Below are 24152 nucleotides of genomic sequence, written 5' to 3' on the forward strand. Positions count from 1 at the left end.
ACCGTGAGTCAGTTTGTGTGGGTTTGTGTGGTTAACCATACAAAGGCTGCAATGATGGCAGACATGACCGTTTTCCTCATTCTAATATACGCAGCATTGAGACATCGTCTAATCTAGGAAGTGCCAAACGTCAACCCAGTAGACCGTCAGCATCAGACTCCCCCAAGGTACTGCTTAGAAACAGAGAGATCCCACCTCAGATCTAACAAATCAGTGTCCCCAATGGAGATTGAAGTTCTGTAGTTTTCATGAGACTTCTCCAGGACATACTAATGCCCTAAGATCTTGTCCATCACCCTCATTTTACAGATGGAGAAACCGAGGCCCAGAAAAGGTATGTGACTTGCTGAAATTCACACAGCAAGTTGGGATAGAACCTCAGTGTCTTTGCCCAGTGCTCATATATGATAACGTCATGTTGGATTCAGTATTGAGAAGCCCTATAGATTCTGAACTTAAAGGACAATTAATTCTGTCTCTTTCCCAGTTGTTGTCATAGATTAAACAAACTGTTCAGAGAGACGGAGCCTTATTTCTCCTACCCTGACCTTGAGCACATCAGCTCGGAGTCCCCCCCACCACCACTGGTTGACCCATCAGTCCTTTCAGAGAGACAATCCCCTTTAAAAATGACTTATCTGGTACAACTTTGGGAACCAGGTGATCCTAGGAGCTAATAAACCCTGTCTAACTACTACTGGTTTCACCAAAGCCATTGGATTAAAGTCATTTCGACAGCTGAGTCAGTCCCCCACCCAACCTTTGCAAGTCCTGCGTTTGTTTGTGTCATTCCCATGCCTGTTCCTAGGAAAGGAGAATTATGAGCAGCATCCTGCAAGGCTGGAAAATTGAGTCCACTTGACTCTATTAAATGAAAATGATCTGTCAACAGAAAATGCCCCTAAGTCCCCAATAAAAGCCTAGCTAACAGGGTACAGCGGGCAGCGGATCGTGGCATAACCGTATTTAGTGATAAGCCAAAGCTGAGCAGCAGTTATGTGTGGTTCTGTGGCAGGCGTCAGCACATTTGTCAAATGTGTAATGATGAGTGTTAGATGGAAGGCCCAGGGCTGGGCCCCAAGGCCAGGTGCCCGGATTAAGGTGGTGTGAGCCCTGTTCTGACAAAGCCTGCTGTCTGGTCAGGCAGTGGGCACCAAACAAGCCCTGTATCAGGCGGGAAGGTTCTGCAAGAGAAGTAGAGGTGAAATGCTGCTGCAACACTTAGGATGGGTGCCTGGGGGTATCAGGGAAGACTTCTCAGAGGAAACGGCCTCTGAGCTTCCTGATCAGAGCCTTCTGAATTGTAGCACCCTCTTAGGGATAGGGTCTCCCGTGCCAAACTGGGTCAAGTGCAGCCCGGTTGAAAGGCAGAGCATCACAGTAAGAATCAAAAAGAGGACGTCATCTGGGAAAGCATCTGGCTCTAAGCACTTGTGGAATCTGTGATTCGGAATGTGTGTTAACCTCGCTGTATCTCAGGCATGTCGTCCATAAAATGGGGATTGTAACTACTGCGTGGGATTGTTAGGAGGATCCTGCAAGAGCATATATGTGTATCTCTGGGGAGGGGAGAGCATCAGGCCTGTCTCGATGATCAGAACAAAAGAAATGCAAAAAGGAGAGACCCCTTTAGTGAGCCAGCCCATGTGGGTCGTGCCCCTTCCACTCACCCAGCCCCAATCTTCTCTTCTGTGAAGTGAAGGAGTTGGAATTCAAGGGCATCTCCATTCGGAAATCTGCAGGTATGTTCTCTTTCAGTGGTACAGGTTTTGTGTTTTAGTTTGGTTTGGTTTGGTCGTTTGGGTTGTTGTTGCCTTTAGGTCACAGGCCTTTTCATTAAATATTGTTTCTGTCACTTGCCTAACGTGTCAAGATAGTTCAGTTTACCACCCCAAGACTGTTTTCCCTCAAAGACTTGGTTAACCATAACATTGTTTGTCTCACCCAAGATGAACATTTGCCCAATTCTTGTCCATCAGTTGAATTTGTGATTTCTGCTGACAGTTCCTGAAAGAAAGGCTGCTCCGTTAGAGCCCTTTGCGGGAGCAGAGTTCCCATGTCCATTCTGGGCTTTCCTCACCTCTGATTTGCATATTCTGTCACCTGGCATCATAAGATCACCTCTTCTCCGTTGGTATTCCCCAGGCAACACAGGCCTGCTTTTTGGCCATGTGAGAGAGGCTTTGGGAGCCTTGAACTAAAGGCACCCGAAAGCAATTCCTCAGATTTCCAGGGGTGTGCTGAAAAGTGTCCCAGCTTCTGCTGGAAACTTTGCCCACCAGCATTAGATAATACTCAGGAATCTCTTCTTTATGCAAAACCTGACTGTGAAATTGCTACCATGGGGATTAAAACGGTGGGCCTTTCTGGAACCTGTTTCCAAGGTAGAAACGAAGAAGGGAGCTTGTAAACTCAAAAAGCTTGCCCAACCTCAGATAATATAGGTGAGCAGCCAGTGCTTCTCAGCTAGAGGATTTCATGTCATCAGCAAGAGTCAGGAAAGCCTCTTTTTCATCTAACAACAAGCCCTGACTCCCAGCTCTGTGCCACAGTCTTGGAGCATAGAGAAATGGGAGATACCATCCCTGCCCTCAAGGACTCCTGGTATCTGAGAAAGTGGTCAACTTGCCAGTAACGGCACTGCAGTGGGGCAGGGGAGCTGATCAGTCCATTCTCTTCGGCTGTGAGGAGAGCTATGTAGCTCACATTGTGCTGTATTTCATTCCAGGAATTTTAAGCATAAAGATATAACCGACAGGGATAAATCAGAATAATACTCGATAGCAACTGACATATTTTGGGCATATTTTTCCCTTTGATTTTTGAAGGAGTCTCTCAGCTCCAAAATATTCAATAAGGAAAATGAAAACCAATTACATTCGTGTACCAGAATTCAGGTAATGAAAAGAGTCAATAATATCTATGCGCTCGTTTCTTAAGATAAGTCTTAGCTGGAAAGACCTTCACTTGTCATTTCTCTCCTAATGTGGTAGTCACTGAAAGGAAATTCCATTATTTGTCACAATGCATGGGGTAAAATAATGAAACCGGATGGCTTTTTTTTTTTTTTTTGCCTTGATATTTTTATTGTTTTTGATTATTTCTTAGCAAACATGCAAAACCCCTACGTGTAGATAAATGTTTCCTGAACTGCTGCCCTCTGTGCCCAGGATTTCTTGGGGGTACCTCCTTCAAGACTTGTCTTCAGAAAGTATGATATTTCTTTCTGCATCTCCCTACTGGTGATACCGTTTGGGGGCTTTTCAGGGTGTATGTGCATTTCAGAAACAGCAAGATGTCATCATCAGGAGCCACATTTTGTGGTTAAAAAGGGTGATGACATTGCACGAAATCACGTGGAGGTTGAGTTTGGGGGAGGGGTCTTTTTCAAAACAACATGGTGTGATCAGACTGGATTTCTTGTCTGGTCCCAGACTGGTGTCTAAGTGAAGCCGTATACCCTGTCCACTTCATCTTAGACTCTGTTGATAGGAACCAGCTCCCATAAAGCCAAAAGTCTTCCTGCTCAAGAGCCCCTTGATAGCCAATTTCTGGGTAGTAGACTGACTTCTCTCTTCTAGGCGGTGGGGATTAGATTTACTACTAAGGTTACCATTGTTTAAAAAAAAAAAAAAAAAAAAAAAAAGCCTTAACTGGATATTTGGTGAAATTTTGCAAGTATAGTTCATTTTCTTCGGTGCAATAATGATACTGTGGGTTTTATGGGAGACTGTCTTTATTCTTAGGCTATATGCATGCTTAAGAATTTAGGGCTGAAGCATCTTATTTTCAAGTTGGATGATGGATCAATGGATGATGGAAGGATGGATTAATCAATCGATAGATACAACAGACACAAGGCAAATATGGCAAATGCTAATAGTCATTAAATCTACTTGAAAGTTTATGGGTGTTGTACTAGTCTTTCAGATTTTCTCTGTTTAAATATTTCATAATAAAAAGTTGGGTGTCAGGAATAGCTTTAGTTAGACTTTCCTCTGTGTCAAATTTTCTCACGTTTCTTAGGAGAATAATATTCAGCCTTCTCATCTCTATCCCCCCTCTCCACACACACACACACACACACACACACACACACACACACTCACAAGCACCTCTTTTCCTGGAAGAAATAATCTTGCAGTTCTGCAGAGTGTCACTGTTTTCCATGGCAGCCTTTCTTTACATTTTTCCCTCAGCATTTTAATTAGAGCTGTGAGTCACGGTGCTTTATGAAGGCTGGTGACAATGTCATTTACGGCTATTTAGCATCCCAATTGAGCCCTCTTCCGTGGTGCATTACATCAGGGGCACTGAGCAACGAGCAGGCGACAGTTCCGTCTGTCAGTGGCAGAACAAGCTCTGGGTCTCTGGAGGAGTTGAGAAATGAGCTGAGGTTCATCCCTGGAATATCATCCCAGGTTGCCTTTCCCGCTGCTGGCTGTACCGCCTTGGCATGCCTGAATGCATTTGAGCTCCAAAGAGTGATTCAGAGCTGCGGCTTTGACATTCTTTTTGGGGTCGGCAAGCTTTTCTCCCGGACACAGGGGACTGCCTTGCCAGGACATTGGCTCTTGTACGTATTAAACCCCTCTAGATGGGAGGCGGTGGGGAGGAGGCAGGATTCTGGAGCCCATCTAAGCTGGGTTCAAATTCAGCCACTGCCACTTATTCAGCCCTGTAACCTGGGGCGAGTTACTGAATCATCACTTTAAACCTCCTCTTCTGTAAACATGGGGATGATGCCACTTCACTGGGTTATTGGGACCATAAAGTTCTGCTGCATGTCAGGTGCTCCGATGAAGAGGACTATTCGAATAACCCCACTTAAACACGCTCTACACCCTTGACCATTAGGGCTGCTTCTGACTGTCTTCATCTCTAGACCCCAGGTGCACCGGGGATGACTTGTCAGTCAAGGTCCAACTAGGAAACAGAAGGCCCCTGCCGCTGGGATGTCCAAGATATTATAATTTAATGAAAGAATTACTTAAGGACACAGTTTAAGGCAGCAGCAAGGGAGGGTGACATATCCAGGAATTAGCAAGAGGGGGAGTCAGGACCACCCGGGGCCTGCTAAAGCCTGGGAGGGAATAGTAAGGCTGAAGGCCTTTGGGCCAAGGAATGGCTGGGCGGCTGGAACCTTCCAGCAGAAGCTATGCTCAGAGAGGAATGCAGACCTCTCCAGAGCACAGCAGGAAGGCAGGAGGGAGCTGAGGAAGGAGGAGCAGCCTCTCCTCCCCGCTTCCATCTCCTGGGTGCCTCCCATTGGCCACACCCAGTCAGAAGCCAGAGGGCAAGGAAACCATTGATATCCGTAAAGCTCAGCCTCCTCCTGGGGCGCAGATAAATTTGGAGAAGGGTGGAGCATGGATCTGGGCGAAGAGGATGGAGAACCAACAGCACAGTTGGGGGAAAAGAAGAAGTGCTCTCTAATAATCCTCAATAAAACCAAACCCAATTCATCAGCTCTGAGCGGAAAGACACTTCCCCGATCTGGGATGTGCTGGAGTGTCTCCAGTTTTCTGTAGGATCCTCATGGAAGCCTCAGCACAAATCAGGCATTTTCTTTCATTTCAAACACTGAAATTCATCCCCCAGGTACTCTGAGGAAATGGGACGGGGCATTATAACATAAAATAAACTGTTGCCGAGGCATTGCGACTTAACCAGCAAATTGTAGGATAAATAAAGCGCTCAGTCTATTGAGCGGGTAAGGCTTCTTGAATAAGCTGCTGAAATAGAGTTGGTGTTCTGTCAACAAGTAACCAGTATAGTGTCTATTTTGAATGTCCACTCTGTATTGTTCTGAGCACAGATCTCGGGGCAATAGCCAGCTGTGTCATGCTTGGTGGGCACATGTCTTGTGAAAGGAGAAGTTCTTGGATGCCAAAGCAAGGCATCCTAGTGGTGGTTTCCCAGGGACCCTGGACTTGTATTGCTGACCTTCAAGGACACTAGTAGATTAAACTGGGAGGAACTTGCTTGGTGAAAGCAGCTTGATGTTGTGGAAAGAACACGGGAGTGGGAGCTGAGAGTCACGTGTGGCTCCAGCAATGATAATGACACAAGCCAACATCCTTTTTGCACTTGCTAAGAGCCTGGTACAGTGTTAAGTGCTGGGCTTACATAAGCACAGGTTTCCCAAAATGTGGTAGACCCTCCACGGGTGACACCCATTTTCTTTTATTGAGGTCAAATTCGCATAACATAAAATTTATTATTTTAAAGCGTAGCATTCATTTAGTACACCCACAATGTTTTACAACCATCATCTCTATCTAGTTCCAAAACATTTCCATCACCCTAATAGGAAACTCCCTACCCATTAAGAATTGAACACACGTGTTTAAACAAAAACTTGTCCATGCGTGTTCCCAACAGTACTATCCACTATAGTCGAAAGGTGGAAACAACCCAAATGTCCATCACCAGATGGATGGATAAACAAAATGTGGGCCATCCAGACAATGGAATAGTATTCCGCCAGAAAAAGGAATGCAGTTCTGAGCCACGCCACAACATGGATGAGCCTGGAAGACATTGTGCTGTGTGAAAGAAACCAGACGCAAAAGGCCATGTTGTGTAGGGTTCCGCTTGTATGAAATACCTGGAACAGGCAAATCCAGAGAAACAAAAGCTAATGAGCGCTTGCCAGGTGCTGAAGGGACGGGGCAACAGCGAAAGAATGCTTAATTGGTACCCATTTAAAAAACGTTTTATTTTGCAATAATTTCAGACTGAGAGAAAAGTTGCAAAACAGTGCAGCAAGTTTCTTTTTTTTTTTTTTTTTTTTATACCCCTTTTTCCGCATCCCCTAATGTAAGCATAATTCCTAGCCATAGTACAATTACCAATAACAGGAGATTGACAGTGACATACTACGTATTATTAACTAAACTACAGACCTTATTTGAATTTCATCACTCTTTCCGCTAATGAACTTTCTGTTCCAGGGTCTTCGCCGGGATCCCACACCACTTTCAGTGCTTATTTCTCCTTAGTCTCCTCCAATCTCTGACAGTTTGTGAATCTCTCCTTGCCTCTCAGGGGTCTGACACTTTCCAAGATTACTAGTTGGTTGTTTCGTAGAATGTCCCTCAATTTGAGTTTGTTAAATGTTTACTCGTGATTGCAATGAGTTGGTTAAAATTTACTCATTAAACATTTGTTTTGATAGATAATAGAACCTTCGTACTATGGCACCTTCATACTATGATTTCATAGATATTATCATTCCTTACAGTGAGGTTGTAGTAAGTATTCAAGGTATGAAGTGAGTCGACTTGAAGGGGAAATTGTAAATAAATAATTGCACCAGAGAGACACAGATATGACACAAAGATACAAAGGTAGTAAAACCAGTGGGGGAAATATGACATTATTTCATGTAATCCTCACAAGAGCCCTGCAAAGTGGATACTGTGATTATTAACAATTTTACAGATGAGGGAACAGAAGCCAAAGCCACACAGTCGGTAAATGGCAGAGTCAGGATTTGAACCCGGGACCTACCATCTTAACCATGACATTCCCTCAGAAGCCTTCCTTCCCACCTCTGTGATGTTATTTCGGGGGCAATTTGCAGAGCTCTGTTAGGTAAGGCTGAATCGGGTGGGAGAAGGGCCGTCTCCTAGATGCATACCAGGAATGCTGATGAGCCAGGAATGAAAGGCCCAGCCAGGTTGGGTAATAACCCCAAGGCACAGGCACTAAGCACAACAGGTGGGACGTGGGACTGTGTGCTCCCTCTGGAGGGAGGGAGGAGGCTGGTTTCCATTCAGCTATTGTTGGAATGAGTAGGTGCAGACTGGTTTGATATCAAAAGAAAAAGCTCTGTTTAGAGAGAAAGGTGTCACTCCAGGAAGGGTTTCTGTAAACACACTGAGGTGAGAGAAGAAGCTGATATAGAGTGAAGGATGACTAAGGTGTGAAAGGCTGCACCCTTCTCAGCAGATTTACCCAGGGGAAATGAGGGCAGGATGAGCATGAGCCCCAGGACACAAGCTAGGACAGATGCAGGGAGCTCTCAGGAAGGTGGGGACCTGGATTAACCCGGGGCACCTATGAGGTCAGACAGTTAAGTTCAGAACTCATCCTAGAAAAAGTGCTACATATGTCATTGCTGAATATCACTACGGTCACCTTCCAAGTACTCCCCTTGGGAAGCTATGCACTGACACCAGCACCTAGTCCACCCTTCAAAGCAATTTTGGAACTCTTTCTGGAATGGCCATCAGAACTGTTGTATTATCCTTGATGTCCTGAATGTCATCAATATTTCCTTTATCTTCGAGTAAAGAAAGAAGTCATTGGGGGCCAGATCAGGTGAGTAGGGAGGGTTTTCCAATACAGTTATTTGTTCACTGGCTAAAAACTCCCTCACAGACAGTGCCGTGTGAGCTGGTGCATTGTCGTGATGCAAGAGCCATGAATTGTTGGCGAAAAGTTCAGGTTGTCTAACTTTTTCACGCAGCCTTTTTAGCACCACCAAATAGTAAACTTGGTTCACTGTTTGTCCAGTTGGTACAAATTCATAATGAATAATCCCTCTGATATCAAAAAAGGTGAGCAACAGCGTTGCAACAAGTTCGCGAACTTAATTGTCTGACCTTCGTATGACAGGACCCAAATCACTGAGCACATCTGTCCCTTTATTGAATATCTTCTAAGGATGACCATCCTTGCTTCCCTTTAAAACTCACTATCCAGCAGGGGCCCCACAATCAGATAAATACCCACAGGGTCCTGGCAAGAAACAGATGAGTGAGAGGGTTCCCCTGGGGGCCCCGGGGGAGTGGGCGAGCTCATGCCCTATCATATGGGGCCCTGACATTCAGGAAGGCAGACCCAACACCTTCCAATGTTCCAGAACCCCAGAAACTTGTATTTCATGTGACACTTCTAGTTTTTAACTGTGTTAACCAAATGAAAGTCATCTGTATGCCTATGGGTGTTGTTTGCAGAATCTGACCAGAGCCTTTGGGAAACAAGCGATAACTTGGGTCTGAAGCACTTTTGGGCAGAACAGTTTATAGTTTGGGTTGAAACTGAAATTTCATTTGAAATTGCCATTTTGTTAAGTCACAAAATAGTTGAATATCTGCAATTTTGCACGATGCAACCTAAATATTATTACACTCCCTAGACTGAAGTGTTCTGCTTGAAGGATCGTGGGACTGCAAAAAAGTAACGCAGGCATGCGAGGCAGACTGGTTTCTCGAACTATGATACACACACCAATCACCTGGGGATCTTCACAAAATGCAGAGTCTGATGCATAGGTCTGGAGTGGGGCCTAAGACTGCATTTCTAAGCAACTCTCAGGGGCATTAGAACAAGGCATTAGACCATGTCCATCACGGGTCATTTTACAAATTCCGTTGCGACACCCTCTTTTGCTCTCTTTTTTCTGAATCCAAGTTGTTGTTACCCAAGTGTGTGAAGACTCCGTCATTCATTATTTCATCTGTAATGGGACATGTTATCACTTCACTGCCACCGCTTGGCAGGAAGGGAACTGATACAAGCCCTGCCTTCCTGCATGGCGCCACCCACTGGGATGGTGCTCTAACTGGGGCATCATTCAATAGCTGTAGACTTGGCGATTGAGACTCTGATTTATTGAGCACCTACTGTGTGCCTAGCACTTTGCTGTACTGAGGGTACAACCGCAAACCAAGGAACCATGGTCTTTGTCATCAAGGAGCGTATAGCCTCATAGTTCGTTAGGATGACCCGCTTTTGGAACAAAGTAGTTGCTCAAAAGCTGAATAAATGAAGGCGTTGTGGCAGGGATCTCTCATACTATGATCCTTCTTTGATTTTTTAATTTTAAAAATGACATTATCACTTATGGCTTCCTTCAGCAACCCTAGGTAAACGTACTCAGCGTTTTATCCTAATTATGAAATTGATCTTTTAAACCTTTATCCTGATAAGCAACTAGTATGGGGTCTGTGGATCCCTACAGATACTGGAAAATCCTGGAATTGTGTGCACAACTTTGTGACACTTTGCCCCCTTCCTCCACCTGTCATAGTATTCTCAGACCCTCTGTTGTCAATCCTAGAGAGACAGATAATAATTGGGGGTGGTTCACCAGGAAGGAAGGACTGAGGAGGTAACTTGACGCCTTGGGCTTATTTTGAATAATCAAGAAACAGTATAACTAGATAGAAAGGGCACCTACTGAAAAAGCTACAGCTCACATCCTGAGTGTAGCATTACTGTTGAATGTAGGACCCTGAGTAAATATCCTAATTTCATGGGGGAGCCAATGAAACATGAGCATGTAACTGAGTTTGAGAAGAAATCATGCAAGAGACCGGAATCCTAGTTCTGACTCCGTCTCTGAGAACCTTCAGCAAATCCTTCCCCATCTATGAGCCTCAAACGCCTTATCTGTAAAACGTAGAGTTGACCGAGTAACTTCCACTCTTGCTTCCTGGGTCATGAAGTGCGTGGAAAACCATATTAATGCTATGGTTTGTCTCTCCATGGGTACTTCTGGTGCCCAATTCCAGGATTTTCAGGCACCCCTGAGCCCTGTTGGGGGTCCATAGATGCCATATTATGAACCATTGGAATAGAAAACCCCTATGATCTCTTTCAACTTCCAGTGACAAAAATCGTAGGTGGTGATGAGGCCAACTGAAATAAAAACTCACAGCGGTACTTTGAAGGGATAAAAGCAAAGACTTGGAGCTGTCATTATTGATGGGTTATATGATTATCTACTCAAAAATCTGAGAGAGAAAACTATTGCTAAATGTACCGTTTAGGAAGGTGTTTAATAAAAGCAAAGGTTTGAGTTCCGACAAACTTGGTTTGAATCCCCATCAGTGACTCTCGCTGGATAAATATCGACGACTTAATTAACCTCTTTGAGCCTCCGTTTCAACCTCTATTAAGTGGGAATAGTAAGATCGTGTCTGTCATCTGGTGGTTGTAAGAATGAAATTAGATAATTTACTAATGCACTTACATATAAAAATGCTCAAAATATTAGGTTGAACTGTCGGAGACAGGTGAGTTTGATCCTCTGCCTAACTGCTGATGTCACAACGTTCAAGCCAATACAATTCAATAAAAGATATCGCTGTGGGTAGCTGATCATTTACTCAGTAAATATTTATTTTGTACTTACTAGGTGCTAACATATGCTGACATATGGCAACTGCAAATGCATTTATCCAAACTCAGAATCTTGATTGTTCACTCAAGTTTAACCACTTATATTTATTGTTATTACTGATATATCTGACATATGTGGAGTTATTCCTGCCATTGTCGCTTGCGTTTTCTATGTAATATGTTCTCCCTTTTCTGATATTCATTGGCAACTGAGTCAGGCCTATGTGGATTCTGTGATCTGTTTACAGGGAATTTGCAAGTTAAGGGAACAGATATTATCACTGCTCCTTTACAATCACCATTCTTCTTTTTCGTTCCATGAGCACCTTTTGCCACCCTCTTGACCCAGCTTCCCTGCACTGGGGGCACCCAAGGATGCCAGACGTGAGAGGAGAAACTTGGTTGAGTCTCAATTTAATACAAAGCTGTAATTTGGAAGGTGCTGTTCTTGATGTCCTCCTAAAAATAAAGACTGAACATTACCACGACAGTTGACATTTACAGTTTACAAAGAAGTATTCTTCACAGCATCCATCTTACATAATGTTCACAGAAACCCTGGGAAGTAGTTGTTTTTACTTTTTCAGTTTCACAGAAGGAAATTGAGATTCAAAATGTTAAATGACTTTCCCAAGATCAAATGACCAGTATGTGGCACAGCTGGGAAATAAGTCAAATCAAGGGTATTTTCCATGATCCCCTCTTAATTCTCGAAATTGTAGAAAGAAATAGTGACATAAAGAAATGTTGACGCTTGCAATATGTTAGACCACAGTTAAATTAATTAGGAAAGATAATTCTATCAGATGAGTTTCATTTCTTCTTATCTTTTCTTTCACCCCATTTTTACCCACCCTCACAGTTTGTCTCTTTGTGGAAGCCAGAAGCTGGAAAGCCACTGTGGACAGCCCCCCCTCCCTTACCCTCTCCATCCAATCAGTCACCAACTCTTGTTGACTCCACCTCCTAAATATCGCTTCCATCTACCAACTTCCCTCCTTTCTCCCTTTCAGTACCCTCACCCTCACCAGCATCATCTCTCGTCTCTGGCCAGCAGCCTTCTAAGTGGATTCCTCATGCCACCTTTCCCTGAAAATAAGACCTCGTCAGACAATCAGCTCTCATGCATCTTTTGGAGCAAAAATTAATGTAATACCCAGTCTTATATTTTTGCCACTGAGGGGTCTGTAGATGGAAAAAATGTAAGAATCTTAGTTCCAAACCCTGGAATTTTCTGTCTATATAGTGGATATCATGCTCTACAGCCGGCTGAACTAGCTCATAAAAATGAGCTTTGCAAAATGAAGATGAAATGAAGTCTCCATAATTCCCCAGATCCAACATAGAGAAGCTGGCCCTGTAGCTCTGACCCATGAACCCCCCTACCCTACCCCAGGGGTGTTGACTCACCACCAAGTTTTTGGTCTTGCGTTTGTGGCTGCCTCTCTTGAATTCCATGCTCCAACATACCAAATTCTGCTCTTTTGGTGTTCCAAATATACAATACACAAAAAGAATATACAATAAAAAGGACGCCTTCCTCCCATCCAACCCCTAGCCTCCCAGTCCCCTTTCCCAGAAGCAACCCCGGTACCAGTATCTTGGAATGTTTTCCCAGAGATGTTCAAAGCATCTCCACGCTTCTGTGGAAGTATGGATAAGTTACAGAGGGTGAATATAGAAATATATTTCTCTCTCAGTGTTCTTCACCTTGCTTTTTAAATTCAGTAATGTGTCTAGAAGATCATTCCCCATTGATCCTTTGAGATCTAATCCCCCGCTTACTTAATATCCGCTTAGGATTCCATTGTATGGATGTGGTACTCCCCTACGATGATAGATACTCAGATTTTCCCAATCTCTTGATTTTCTGAGCAACACTGCAAGGAAGAGTTGTGTGTACTCGTATATGTTTAAGGGTGTTCCTTCCAGTTTATCTGCAGGAGAAAGTCCTAAAAGTTGAATGGCCAGGCCAAAGATCTGTGTATTTTAAATTTGGGGGTAGATATTGTCAAACCTCCAAAGAGATGGTACAAAGTGGCAATGTAAGAGAACGTGGGTTTCCCAAACCCTCAGCGACAGGATATACTGTCAAGCTTTAATCGTTAATCCTCACGCCCCTAACTCGATGCCCGTTCCTGCCGTGAGGTATGGATGTCAGATCTGGGAAGATCAGAGTCATCACAGGCAAAATGTAGCCACGAAATGGGGAATGACGTGGCTGGGGAGACCCCACGGAGCCAGGGTGCTCTTGTCTCTGGGATCCCCAAGACACAGAATGCCAACTTAACCCCTGCTTTGCAGAGGTTGGCAGGTTTGTAGCTATGCTTTGCTGGCGTGGGAGAAAGCACGTCAGCTTGATTCCCAGTGGTGTTCTCTCTGGGGAAAAGACTACAAATTAGCTGTTCAGGAGATGTAAGAAAGTTCATTGTTTTGTTGTGTGTGTTTTGCTTTTTTTTAAAGTGCATTTGGGTTCTGGTTTTGGTCTTTTGTTTGCATCAGGGGTGGCAGTATTTTGTTTTGATTTTTTTAGACATGGAGGGCTTGAATTTGTTTTTAAGTGAGATTGAAGGGAGATAGGAGCCAGGGCTGTAACTCCATCCGAGATTTTGTGGGTTCGTGAACTGAAAACACTTGGGTGTTCGCAGGCTGGGTGTTGTTTTCTAATATTGTTCTTTTAAAAGGTAAGACACATGTGCTAAAAATAATTCAAATGGTATTCAAATAGGAAAAAAAGATAGTGCTTCCTCCTACTTCTGATATCCAGTATTCCTCGTAAGATACAACCAGCAATATTCATTCTTCCAGAAGGTTCTCTGCATTTATGCATGCAGGATTTACATGTTTGCGCCTTTCTTTTTTCACCTAAAGGTATAGCATTTCCTACTTGTAAATAGGGATCTGCCTTATTCTTTTTAAGGAAACATTCATTGCACAGATGGTTTAGATTTCAAATGACGCTCTGACAGCAAGATGTCTGTTACTGGACTGTTAGCCCAGGTGACACCCTACTATTAGCTCTCTTCACAGGGTCCTAGGTGGATTTACTCCACCATTCTACTCCCATCAGGCTTATTCCAAACGGTCAACCTCAAACCTCCAAAAATTGTGAGATGTTTGCTCACCCTCTAGGTCATTTTTCTGGTTTCTTTAGAAAGAAGTGACTTTTGCCTAGCTAAGTTATCAGTAGCTTCTTGAAGGGACCTAAGGGACAGTGGGATACAGGAAAGAGCCTTGGTCCAAAAGCTGACTCTAGAGTCAGACTCCAGACCTGCACTGCCCAGTGGCAATACAATGTAAGCCACCCATGTGACCTTTAGCTGTATAGTGGTTGCATTCAAATAGTAAAAAGCAACAGGTAAAATGAATTTTCATAATGATTGTGCTTAACCCAATATATCTGAAATATTCTCAGTTCAACACGTGGAAGATGATTGAGCTATTTTATTTTCTGTTTTTCCTACTAGTCTTTGAAGCCCAATGTGCATTTTACTCATACAACACATCTCAATGCAACCAGCCACAGCTCAGGAGTCCAATGGCCATATGTGGCAGTGGCTGCCCTATTCGACAGCCTAGCTGTAGACTCCCCCCCAAAACTGTCTCTGATGCCTAACGTCCTCTGGTCTTCAGTGCTAAAAATGGAAAGCCATGGTCAAACCAGAAAAAGCAGGTCTCGCTGCTGCAGCTTAATTTCCACATCTGTAAAATGGGGGCAATGGAACGTGACCTTGGTCAGGGTGAGGATGAAGAATATGGCAGCAGAGGAGGAAAAGGAAGGAGGCGTGGTTTTCTGGGATTATTATTAGGCTCGACCCTGGTGAGTACGCAGAATCACTCAGACACAAGGCTGCCTCCTCGGCATATTCTCTGAACTCTAGTCACCTTGTCTGTCTGTTAAGTGGGGATAAAAACAGCTCTTCCTTCATCTGACACCCATGCAGAGGGCTCAGCACCATGGTTAGCACACAGTAAACTCTCAATCGCTCACAAACTGCTGCTGCTACCAATGCTCGGGTTGTAGAAATGCAGCCCAAGGTCACACTGCGAGATGGTAGTAGCAGACGCTGCCCTATTTTGCCTCCCTCCTTCTCGCTGGCAGTCAGCCCCGAAAGTCAGCCACTGATTTCCTCGCAGCAAGGTAACTGAAATAAATACAGTGAAACCATGGAACTACTCGAATGAGGCCCGTATCCAAGTATTATTTCCATGGTATGTAATCTAGCGTGTATGCACATGTGATTTATTTAAAATTGCATCTCCAAAGGGCGGAGGCTGGGTTATAGTCAATGCCCTGTATGGGGACTAGCAAGAGATTCCTTGGTGTGGTTTCAAGCAAAGGGCCCCCTTCTAGGTCGCACATGAAGTACCTTTGGCCTGTGATGGAGTAGAATGTGCACTGAATTAAAAGCCAGGAAACACGGATCATTACATGTTATATAACAATAACAGGAAATCATTTTTTTTCTGAGCATTTGCCCTGTGACATTGCTGAGCACCTTGCATTCATTGTTTTATTTAATATCCCAGTTACCCAGGGAGGTGGTAATTACTTAATGACCCCATTTTACAGATGAGAAAACTGAGGTTCAGAGGAAATAAAGAGTTCACCTAGAAACACATGGAAAGGGCCTTAAAACTCTTCCCTGTGGCAGATGGTGGCCAGCTGTCCTGTTTGGCCCAGGACTGAGGGGCCTGCTGGACACCAGACATTTGCAAGCTGGGATAAGTGGCTCGCCCTATAGCAGCACAACTTATTCATCTGTGAAATGGGGATAATCAAACCTGACACTGATCAGGGTGAGAATAAAAGTATGGCAGCTGAGGAGGTTGTGCTTTGGGGAGGAAAAGGAGGGAGGCCTAGTGTTGTAGGGTTATTATCAGGGTTAGGATTGACCATGGTGAGTGCTCAGAAGCCAGTCGCTCAGACCCAGGGCTTGCATATTCTCTCTCTCTCTCTCCCTCCCTCTCTCTCTCTCCAGACACTGACTATCCCTGCCTCTCCCAAGCCCAGCCTCATTCCAATTCCTTCCAAAGATCAAGTTGCCTTTCTAGACCAAAGTCTGAGAAACAGCACCCCAGTTTCCTAAGCATCAGCTAAGAGCCCCCTCTAATTTCGAAAGCAGCTGAGAAAGAGTCAAGGCTGAGAGTGGCTGGGCAGGTTTGTGGATTCTTTTACTTCTTTTTTCTTAAACCAAGCCCAGCCTCTGTCATGTGGTAAGGTCTGGCCCAAGCCAATGTGTGGAAGGAGAAAGCTTGGGGGCCTCATCTCTTCAAGAGCTCACCTTCAAGTCCCTTCTTTAATTAAAGAGACCACAGCTCAGTGCCAAACTTGGACACTCAAGAGTGATCTGCAGGTCCCAGCTGTCTCTGTCTCCAACTAAACAATGAACAGCCTGGGTTTGGTACCAGGAAGAGATGGGGTTTGGGGAGAGTCAAGGAAGCCAGGGGAGCAGGGTGGACCAATCTTCTCCCCAGGGAGGAAGGGCACAGTGGTTCTGGATGGTTTTCTCTGCAAACCAGAACCCCAGCATAAAGACGCTGACAGATACTCGGTCGACACATGGGCCGCACACGCTCACGCACACAGCAGAGAAATGACACAGCACAAGGGCGTTGCATGAATACACAGAGAGAAACACACACGCACACACACAGCAACACCAGATGGAGAACGCAGCCCAGGCTGGGCCTGGGTAGTCATTATTCCCTCACCCACACGGGACTGGCAGAGTTACGTAAGGCAAGCTGCAAAAAGGGGAGGCTGAACTTGCTAACCACCCCCCCCGGGGATCCAGGAAGGGGCACCTCCTTCTCATGGGGGGTGTCTGCACCCATCTCCTGATCTCAGAGACATCGGGAGCTTGTCAGCTGCCTCAGCCCTGGGGTGACCCTGGGAAGCCACTAAAAGGGAAACGAGGGAGTGTCACTTCGTTAGTAGTGGCAGATGGGAGCTCCCTCACTGTGCTGGTGAAGATGCCTGTGGAAGGGGGTGCAGAGATAGAGATGGAACTGGGGATAAGGAAAGAGATGGAGGGGTTCTCTGCTACGCCCATGTGCCCCCCACCCCACCTACAATTACAGATCACCTGCCCTAACTCAGACACAGAAGACACACATTACTGCCTGCTGTGTATGTATCACAGTTGCACACATGTCACCTGGGGCACAGCATCCAGCTGGGCCCCCTGTTGGCCTTTAGTACCCCAACCACACCTCATTTCCCCGAGCCTGGGGGAGCTGGTGGGAGTTACAAAAATAGCTAGAATATACATTTTTAAAAACTAGAGTATACGTTTAGAAGCTCAGGCTCAAGAGTGGGGCCAAACTAAGTTCAAATCCTCTCTCTGCCCTCATTCTGTACATGACCTTGGACAAGTCACTGACCCTTCCCAAGCTTTGGTCTTCTCATGTTTTAAAGAGTTATGGTGCGTATCAAAGGAGGGGGTCCGTGCTCAGTAAGCATCCACTATGTTTAGTCTTTGGGGATTTTTTTCTTCTTCATTCAACAAATCCTCATTGAACACCTGCTACCTGCTTATGTTCACCTCCGGGTACACAGTCCACTTTTCCTAATGTTTCTCCATTAGGGTTTCAGACGGTCTGCGGAGTACATATGTCTTCCACAGTTTCATGTGGACCCATGTCTTTGGTATTTATTATACCCAGATTGGTTTTAATGGTTTTTAATGTGGCCAAGTCCATCCTTTTGAACCTGGAACAAGCTAATAATTACAAAAGTGGTCCTAACGGCCAATGGACATCTTTTGTAGGCAGTTCCATGGATGGCGGCGTCATTCCCCTTCCAGGGGGCTTGTTATGGGGGCTCTGAGAGTGGCCAGAATGGAGAGCCCAGAGATCCGTGCTGGCGGAGCTCCTGACCTGTGGATGGATGCGTGTTTGTGAAACACGGGGAGACAAAGGCCATGTGACAAGTTGGAGGGGTGACTTCTTGCAGTGGGAAAGAAATAAGAGCGACCTTATCATTCTTGCTTTCTGATTTCTGGGACTGTCCGTGGTTTCCCCAGGGCTTTGATCATGGAGATGAACCCAGGCAATTTGCAGCTACCTGGGAAGAGATCCCCCTCCTGGAAGAAAGATTTTGTTTCTAGGTCGTCTTCCCAACTCAGATCATCTGATAGCTAGACTTCTCCTTTGGCTGCATTTCCCATCTTAGTTTTGAAGGTGGCGTTGGGCACACCACACCAATCTCTCGTTTTTAATTATCGTCATCCCTTCCCTTGTTCCTTTTCTTTAGCTCAGGAAGCCCCAGATCTAATCTGCATCTCACGGGCTGCCAATGCCCAAAGAATAGTCCACAAGAGCATGCGTCACCTCTAGACACATCCACCAGACACTTCTCCTCCCAGTCCGTCTGACCTGTTGCTTAGGGACGCGTCCCACCGCTTCTTCTGACGTCTGCCCGATCAACCATCGCGTCCTTAGAGAACAAGGAAGGAAGCAGACGCAGGAAATCATGCCACCGACAGCCAAACGGCAATGAGTGGGTGACACCAAGTTGACGTCAAAGACCGACAAGATCAAGCCCCAGAGCAGCTCACCCTCGAGACTCCCCACAACCCCTGCAGTGCCAGCCCCCAGCTCCTTCTCGGCGCCGCCTGCAGCTGAGCATCTCTTGGTAAAGTCGTCTTGGCTGGACATAGCCTGAGATCTTCTTCAGACCCTTGGACACTAGACATCATGGAGAATCACATGTTCAGTGTTCAGCAAATCCAGCCCAACGTGATTTCGGTCCGCCTTTTCAAGCGCAAAGTGGGGGGCTTGGGATTCCTGGTGAAGGAGCGGGTGAGCAAGCCCCCCGTGATCATCTCCGACCTGATTCGAGGGGGTGCCGCGGAGCAGAGCGGCCTCATCCAGGCTGGAGACATCATTCTTGCGGTCAACGGCCAGCCCTTGGTGGACCTGAGTTATGCCAGTGCCCTAGAGGTGCTCAGGGGCATTGCCTCCGAGACCCACGTGGTCCTCATCCTGAGGGGCCCCGAGGGCTTCACCACGCACCTGGAGACCACCTTCACTGGGGACGGGACCCCCAAGACCATCCGGGTGACACGACCCCTGGGTCCCCCCACCACAGCCGTCGATCTGTCACACCAGTCGTCAACCTGCAAAGAGCAGCCACTGGCAGTGGACGGGGCCACAGGTCCTGGCAATGGGCCACAGCATGCCCACAACAATGGGCAGGAACCTGGCTTGCTGTCTCATACCAACGGCCTGGCTCCCAGGCCCCCGAGCCAGGACCCTGCCAAGAAAAGTCCCGGGGTCGCCATCCCAGGCAGTGAGGAGCGTAATGAACTACTCAAAGAGATAGAACCTGTGCTGAGCCTTCTCGCCAGTGGTGACAGAGGCATCAATGGAGGTGGACCCACCAAGGCAGAGACAAAAGATGCAGAAGTCCAGGTGGACAGGTAAGCTCCACAGGTGTGCACGCACATGTGCGCACGTGTATCTTGCATGTAACATGTCCTGCAGCTTAACATCGCAGCCCAGAAGCCAACCTGAGCTGTCTCTGATATCTACACCAGCACATCCACTCACCCCCCCACTTTGCCTCTTTCCCTTAAAATTGCAACTGCCAAGAGCAGAATGGGCATAACTTCTAATATGTATATCTTCCCGTGCATCCCAGAGCTATTCATCCTGGTAGCTAGCATCATGTCTTCCAATCTTTATCCCACGTAATCGTCCAGCAACCCCATAGAGTGGGCACTGCTGCGATCCACATTTCACGGGTGAGAAAACTGAGGCTCAGAAGGGACGGGCCTTTCCTAAGGTCGCCCAGTGAGTGAGAGGCACGTGTGCATGGCAGATTCGAGCGTGGGCTGGGTGTCACGGTCCCGGAAAGAGAGAGGGAAAGCTGAGTACCGGGCATCCCTCAGCTTAAACCTGTTCTCTCCTTGTGACAGCCAGTCAAGAGCAAGGAAAGTTCCAAAAGAGGGGAGTGGAACCCAGGTAGAGAATGAGCCCCAATTCCCCAAAACAGCCCTCTGCTCAGATTATGTGAGCGCCAAGGCTAGAACTTGAAGAATTCAGTGGCAGACCCTCTGTGTTTGCCAGGCTGGCATTTTCTGATTCTGTGGGGAGCAAAGCTGGCAACAGTGGGTGATGGTAGCTCCTTCTCTGGGGAGAAATTGGCAGCTGAGTCAGGTGGTCAGAGGATAGCGGATCAAGAGATAGGAGAGAAATTTCACTCTGCCCCCTGCCACTCTCACCTTCGGTCCAGCACTGACACTCTGGCCCCCAGTGGGTTTCTTATCTACCCCCATGTATGGAGGAAGGCTCAGGTCTCAGGGCCCCCAGAAATCTAGGCCAAAATTTCCCAGCGCCTCCCCAGGATCCCCTGTGTGTCCCAAGAGGATTTAGAGGTCACCAAGAAGTCCCTCAGGGGCCTAGATTAAAGACTCTCTCCAGGCACCTGCATTGATTTGTTTAACAAACATTCATTGAAGGCCTACTACATGCCAGCCGCTGTTCTCGGCACTAGAGGTAGAGCAATGAATGGAATAGACAAGTCCTCTGACTTCTGAGTGAAATGATTTAGACAAACCCCTGACCATGGGGAGCTTACAGCGTGGCAGGGAAGATGAAGAATAAACAAGATAAAAATGTGAAATATGCAGTCTCCTTAGTGATCCCTGCTAAGGAGATAACAGAGCTGGGAGGGGGTTAGGGAGTATTGGGCAGGTGGGATTTTAGAGAGAATGGCTGGGCGGGTCTCAGAAGGAAGACGACACTAGAAGACCCTGGGCGAGGGGTTCAGGAGCCCGGTGACTTTACAGAGCAGGAACATTCCAGGCAGAGGGAACGGCAGGTGCCAAGGTCGTGAGGTGCGAGGGTGTCTGCTTGTTTGGGGAACTGCATGGGATTTAGTCCTCCTTCCTGATAGGGCAGCCTCAAAATAGCCCTTTGGGGGGCCCCTCTGTCTGTGGCAGCCCACCTGTGGCATCCTGGGTTTTCCCACCTCCCCACACCTGGGCAAAAACTGAGCCCGTTCCAGCAAGACCCCAGAGCTCCCCAAAGAGGAAGATGACGCTCTGTCAGAAGCCCCTGGGCAGAGGGGCTCTAAGGGTCATTGGCTGCCCTTTGATGCTCTGCCCTCCAGCCCACGCCTCCCATCTTGCACGTGCCTCCCTCATCCTCCACACTGCCTCTCCCACGAGGAGCAGTGAGACACTGAGTGGGGGCTGTCTTACCGTGCATGCCAGCGGAACCCCGCCTGTACCTACTGCTCTATTCCCTTGGTTCTGATTGTGAGCGGGGCACGGTGTGGGCAGGAGGTCATAAGCATCAGAATGCCCCAAGACTCTGAATCTTGTGTGTGGCGTGGAGAAGTCCCTCCCACTATTGGGAGCTGGGTCCTCCCTCCAAGGAGCCCATGTGACCCTCTCTCCCAGCCAGCAGCGCAGGACACCAAAGCCGGGCAGGACATCAGGCTTGCACGCGGTGTCAAACATGAAGGACTTTAACGGGGGCCCTTGTATCAGCCAGGCCTTAGCCTCCTTCCAACCACCATCTCAGCAAAGCCTCCTCTGTGCCCTGAAGATGAGGGAGGGGCACGTCCGTCTGATGTGTAGTCGGACCTGTTTTTCCAACTTGGGAGGCCACACCTGAGCTCTCAGCCCGCCCTCATCCATCACGGTCTCCCTCTGATGATCTTGTGTCATCCTTGCATGGGGTAAATTGTTTGACCAAAGCAGCAGAAAAAAAACTCGGAGGAAGTAAGATTTGGGACGAAGTGACCCAGGGCTCCATGAAACCCACTAAGGTAAATGGTTCTCAGGATGAGGAATATTTCAAAATAGCACATGTTCCCCAAGCTTAATGGCTCACACCCATGCTGGACTCAAAGACACGGCCTCTCCCCTGCCATTTTTTACCAAATATTTTTTAAATGCCCCTTTTACTAACCAGAAGCGAATTCATGGATCATGTAACCACACTGTGCCTTTTTAAAAATCCATATAATGTCTTAACTATAAAATATAGGAGAGCAGAAAAGTAATTTATGATAAACGAGCCTGTAATGTATGCATCAGTGCATGAGCATGACCTCACTGGAACAGTCAGATGTTTACACCTACACACACAACTGCTGCAAACACTGCAGCGTCCACTGCAGATGGTCACAGGTGTGTTGTTTTGGCAACTTAAATGCTACCAGCAGCGTCACCTTGGTGATGTGATTTTCCGAAATGGTGAACAGCTCCCGATAGAACCATGCCCTATCTTTCTTAGATTCAGTGGCAATAGTGGTATGCATGGAAAATTCAGTATATTTTAACGCTTCAGTTATACCGAAGACCAAATTGGGAATCTATGGCTTAAGAATTTAAGCGTGGTGGTTATTTTTGGGTTGTTTTTTTTTTGTTGTTGTTGTTTAATGTGTGGATGTCCAAAGGTTGCGTGGCTGTCGGGACCCTTCTTCCTTGTTTGGGTTTGTCCCTGGGGTTGCAGGATGTCCACCACCTCAGGTGCCACCGCCCTCCCACTGGGATGCTAGGAGCATGCTTGCCATCGTCATAACAACCAAAAGTGCCTCCCCCAAATTGTCAAACTGCCTCCCTAGTGGCTGACACAAGTGCCTCCTTAAGAATAAGTGTCCCAAATCAGGAAGAGGAAGCCCAGAGACAGAATGTTTTGGGGGTCCCTCTTGGGGCTGGCAGGCCTTGAATGTTTCAGGCCCCTCGGAGCACATGGCTGCCTGGAAATCACTCATCCCCCCAGGGGCCTCTTCATCCAGGCTGCTTTTTGGGGTGGGGGGTCAGAACCGGTATCCTGGAGGCTGGATGAGCAGGCGACAGTGAGGCAGAGCCCCACATCCAGGTCACACTCACTAGGCTGTGACTTCTGGGGTCCGAGCAGAGGCTGGCGCCATCACTGGTTCTCAGCAGTGCTCCTGACATCCTGCTCTCTCGGCCTCATTCTCTTCTTGTCCTCCTTCCTCCTGGACACAGACTTATATTCCTGTTCCACCTAGTCCCTTTCCCTCGTGGGGCATCCCTGGCCCTGTTGCTTGGGGGTGCTGGCCTTATCTGGGAGGAGAAGTGATGTTTAGTTTAGACACAGCCTCATCCCTTCATCCCAGGGGGGAGGTGGCCCTGGCAGGTGGTGGGGCATGTGAAGGGAGTGCAAGGGAGTGAAATCCAGGGGCATCCGGGACCTTCTGTACTTGGGAGCAGTCTCTTTAAAATGCTGCATGTCAGAGGATATCCAGATTGTCAGCTTGCTGCCCTGAAGGAGGGTTCTAAAGAGGCCAAGGTCCCTGGTCCAGCATCCATCTGGACCAGCCGGTCACCCTCGCCCTGCGCTCTGATAACTTCTCCACTTACAGGGCACTCGGTTACTTACAGATTACCTCCTGGCGTGAATCCGGGTCCCTAAGTAGGACATGTGGTTTTAACCCCTTTTATAGATGAGGGACTTGAAGCTCAGAGAGGTGAAGCAACTTGCCCTATGTCACACAGCACTATTGTGGTTCTACCTAGAAATCTCACAATGCGTGTCCAGAGTTAAAGAGAAGCCAGGCAAGAGAATGTGGCTGGGGGAGCAGAAGTCAATTTCAACCCCTAGAGAATCAGCTTACCTGGGGGGAGGAGGCCTCCTTCTGTGACAAGTCTGAGTTTTGTTTTGGGGATTTTTTGTGGTAAAATTGGTATACAAGATTATCTATATTTCAGGCGTACGTTATAATTCGCTAATTGTATACACGTACAGTGTTCACCGCTGTAAGACTAGTTACCACCCCTCACCAGACAATTGACCCCCTTGAGCCATTTCGCCCTTCCCCCTCGACCCCCTTCCCCTCTGATACCACCAAATCTGTTCTCTGGGTCTATGAGTTTGTATTTCTTTTGTTTGTTGTTTTAGATTTCACATGTAAGTGAAATCATACGGTATTTGTCTTTCTTCATCTGACTTATTTCACTTAGCATCATACCCTCAAGGTCCATCTATGTCGCCACAAGTGGCCTGAGTTTTATCATCGTTGTGCTCAACCT

General features: G+C 46.8%; 1 protein-coding gene across 7 annotated transcripts in view; it reads left to right on the top strand.

Annotated features, from left to right (window-relative positions):
- NOS1 (nitric oxide synthase 1) overlaps positions 1-24152 on the top strand; it is a 156183-nt gene that overhangs the window by 61184 nt on the left and 70847 nt on the right. For all 7 annotated transcript variants that reach the window (XM_074321125.1, XM_074321123.1, XM_074321122.1 and 4 more), the window contains exon 2: positions 18395-19562. In XM_074321125.1, coding sequence (XP_074177226.1) covers positions 18838-19562 — 725 coding nt within the window. In that variant the 5' untranslated portion in view covers positions 18395-18837. The remainder of the gene's footprint in view (positions 1-18394; positions 19563-24152) is intronic.

Source organism: Rhinolophus sinicus, linkage group LG16, assembly GCF_036562045.2.
Source record: "Rhinolophus sinicus isolate RSC01 linkage group LG16, ASM3656204v1, whole genome shotgun sequence".
NCBI classification, from domain to species: Eukaryota; Metazoa; Chordata; class Mammalia; order Chiroptera; family Rhinolophidae; genus Rhinolophus; species Rhinolophus sinicus.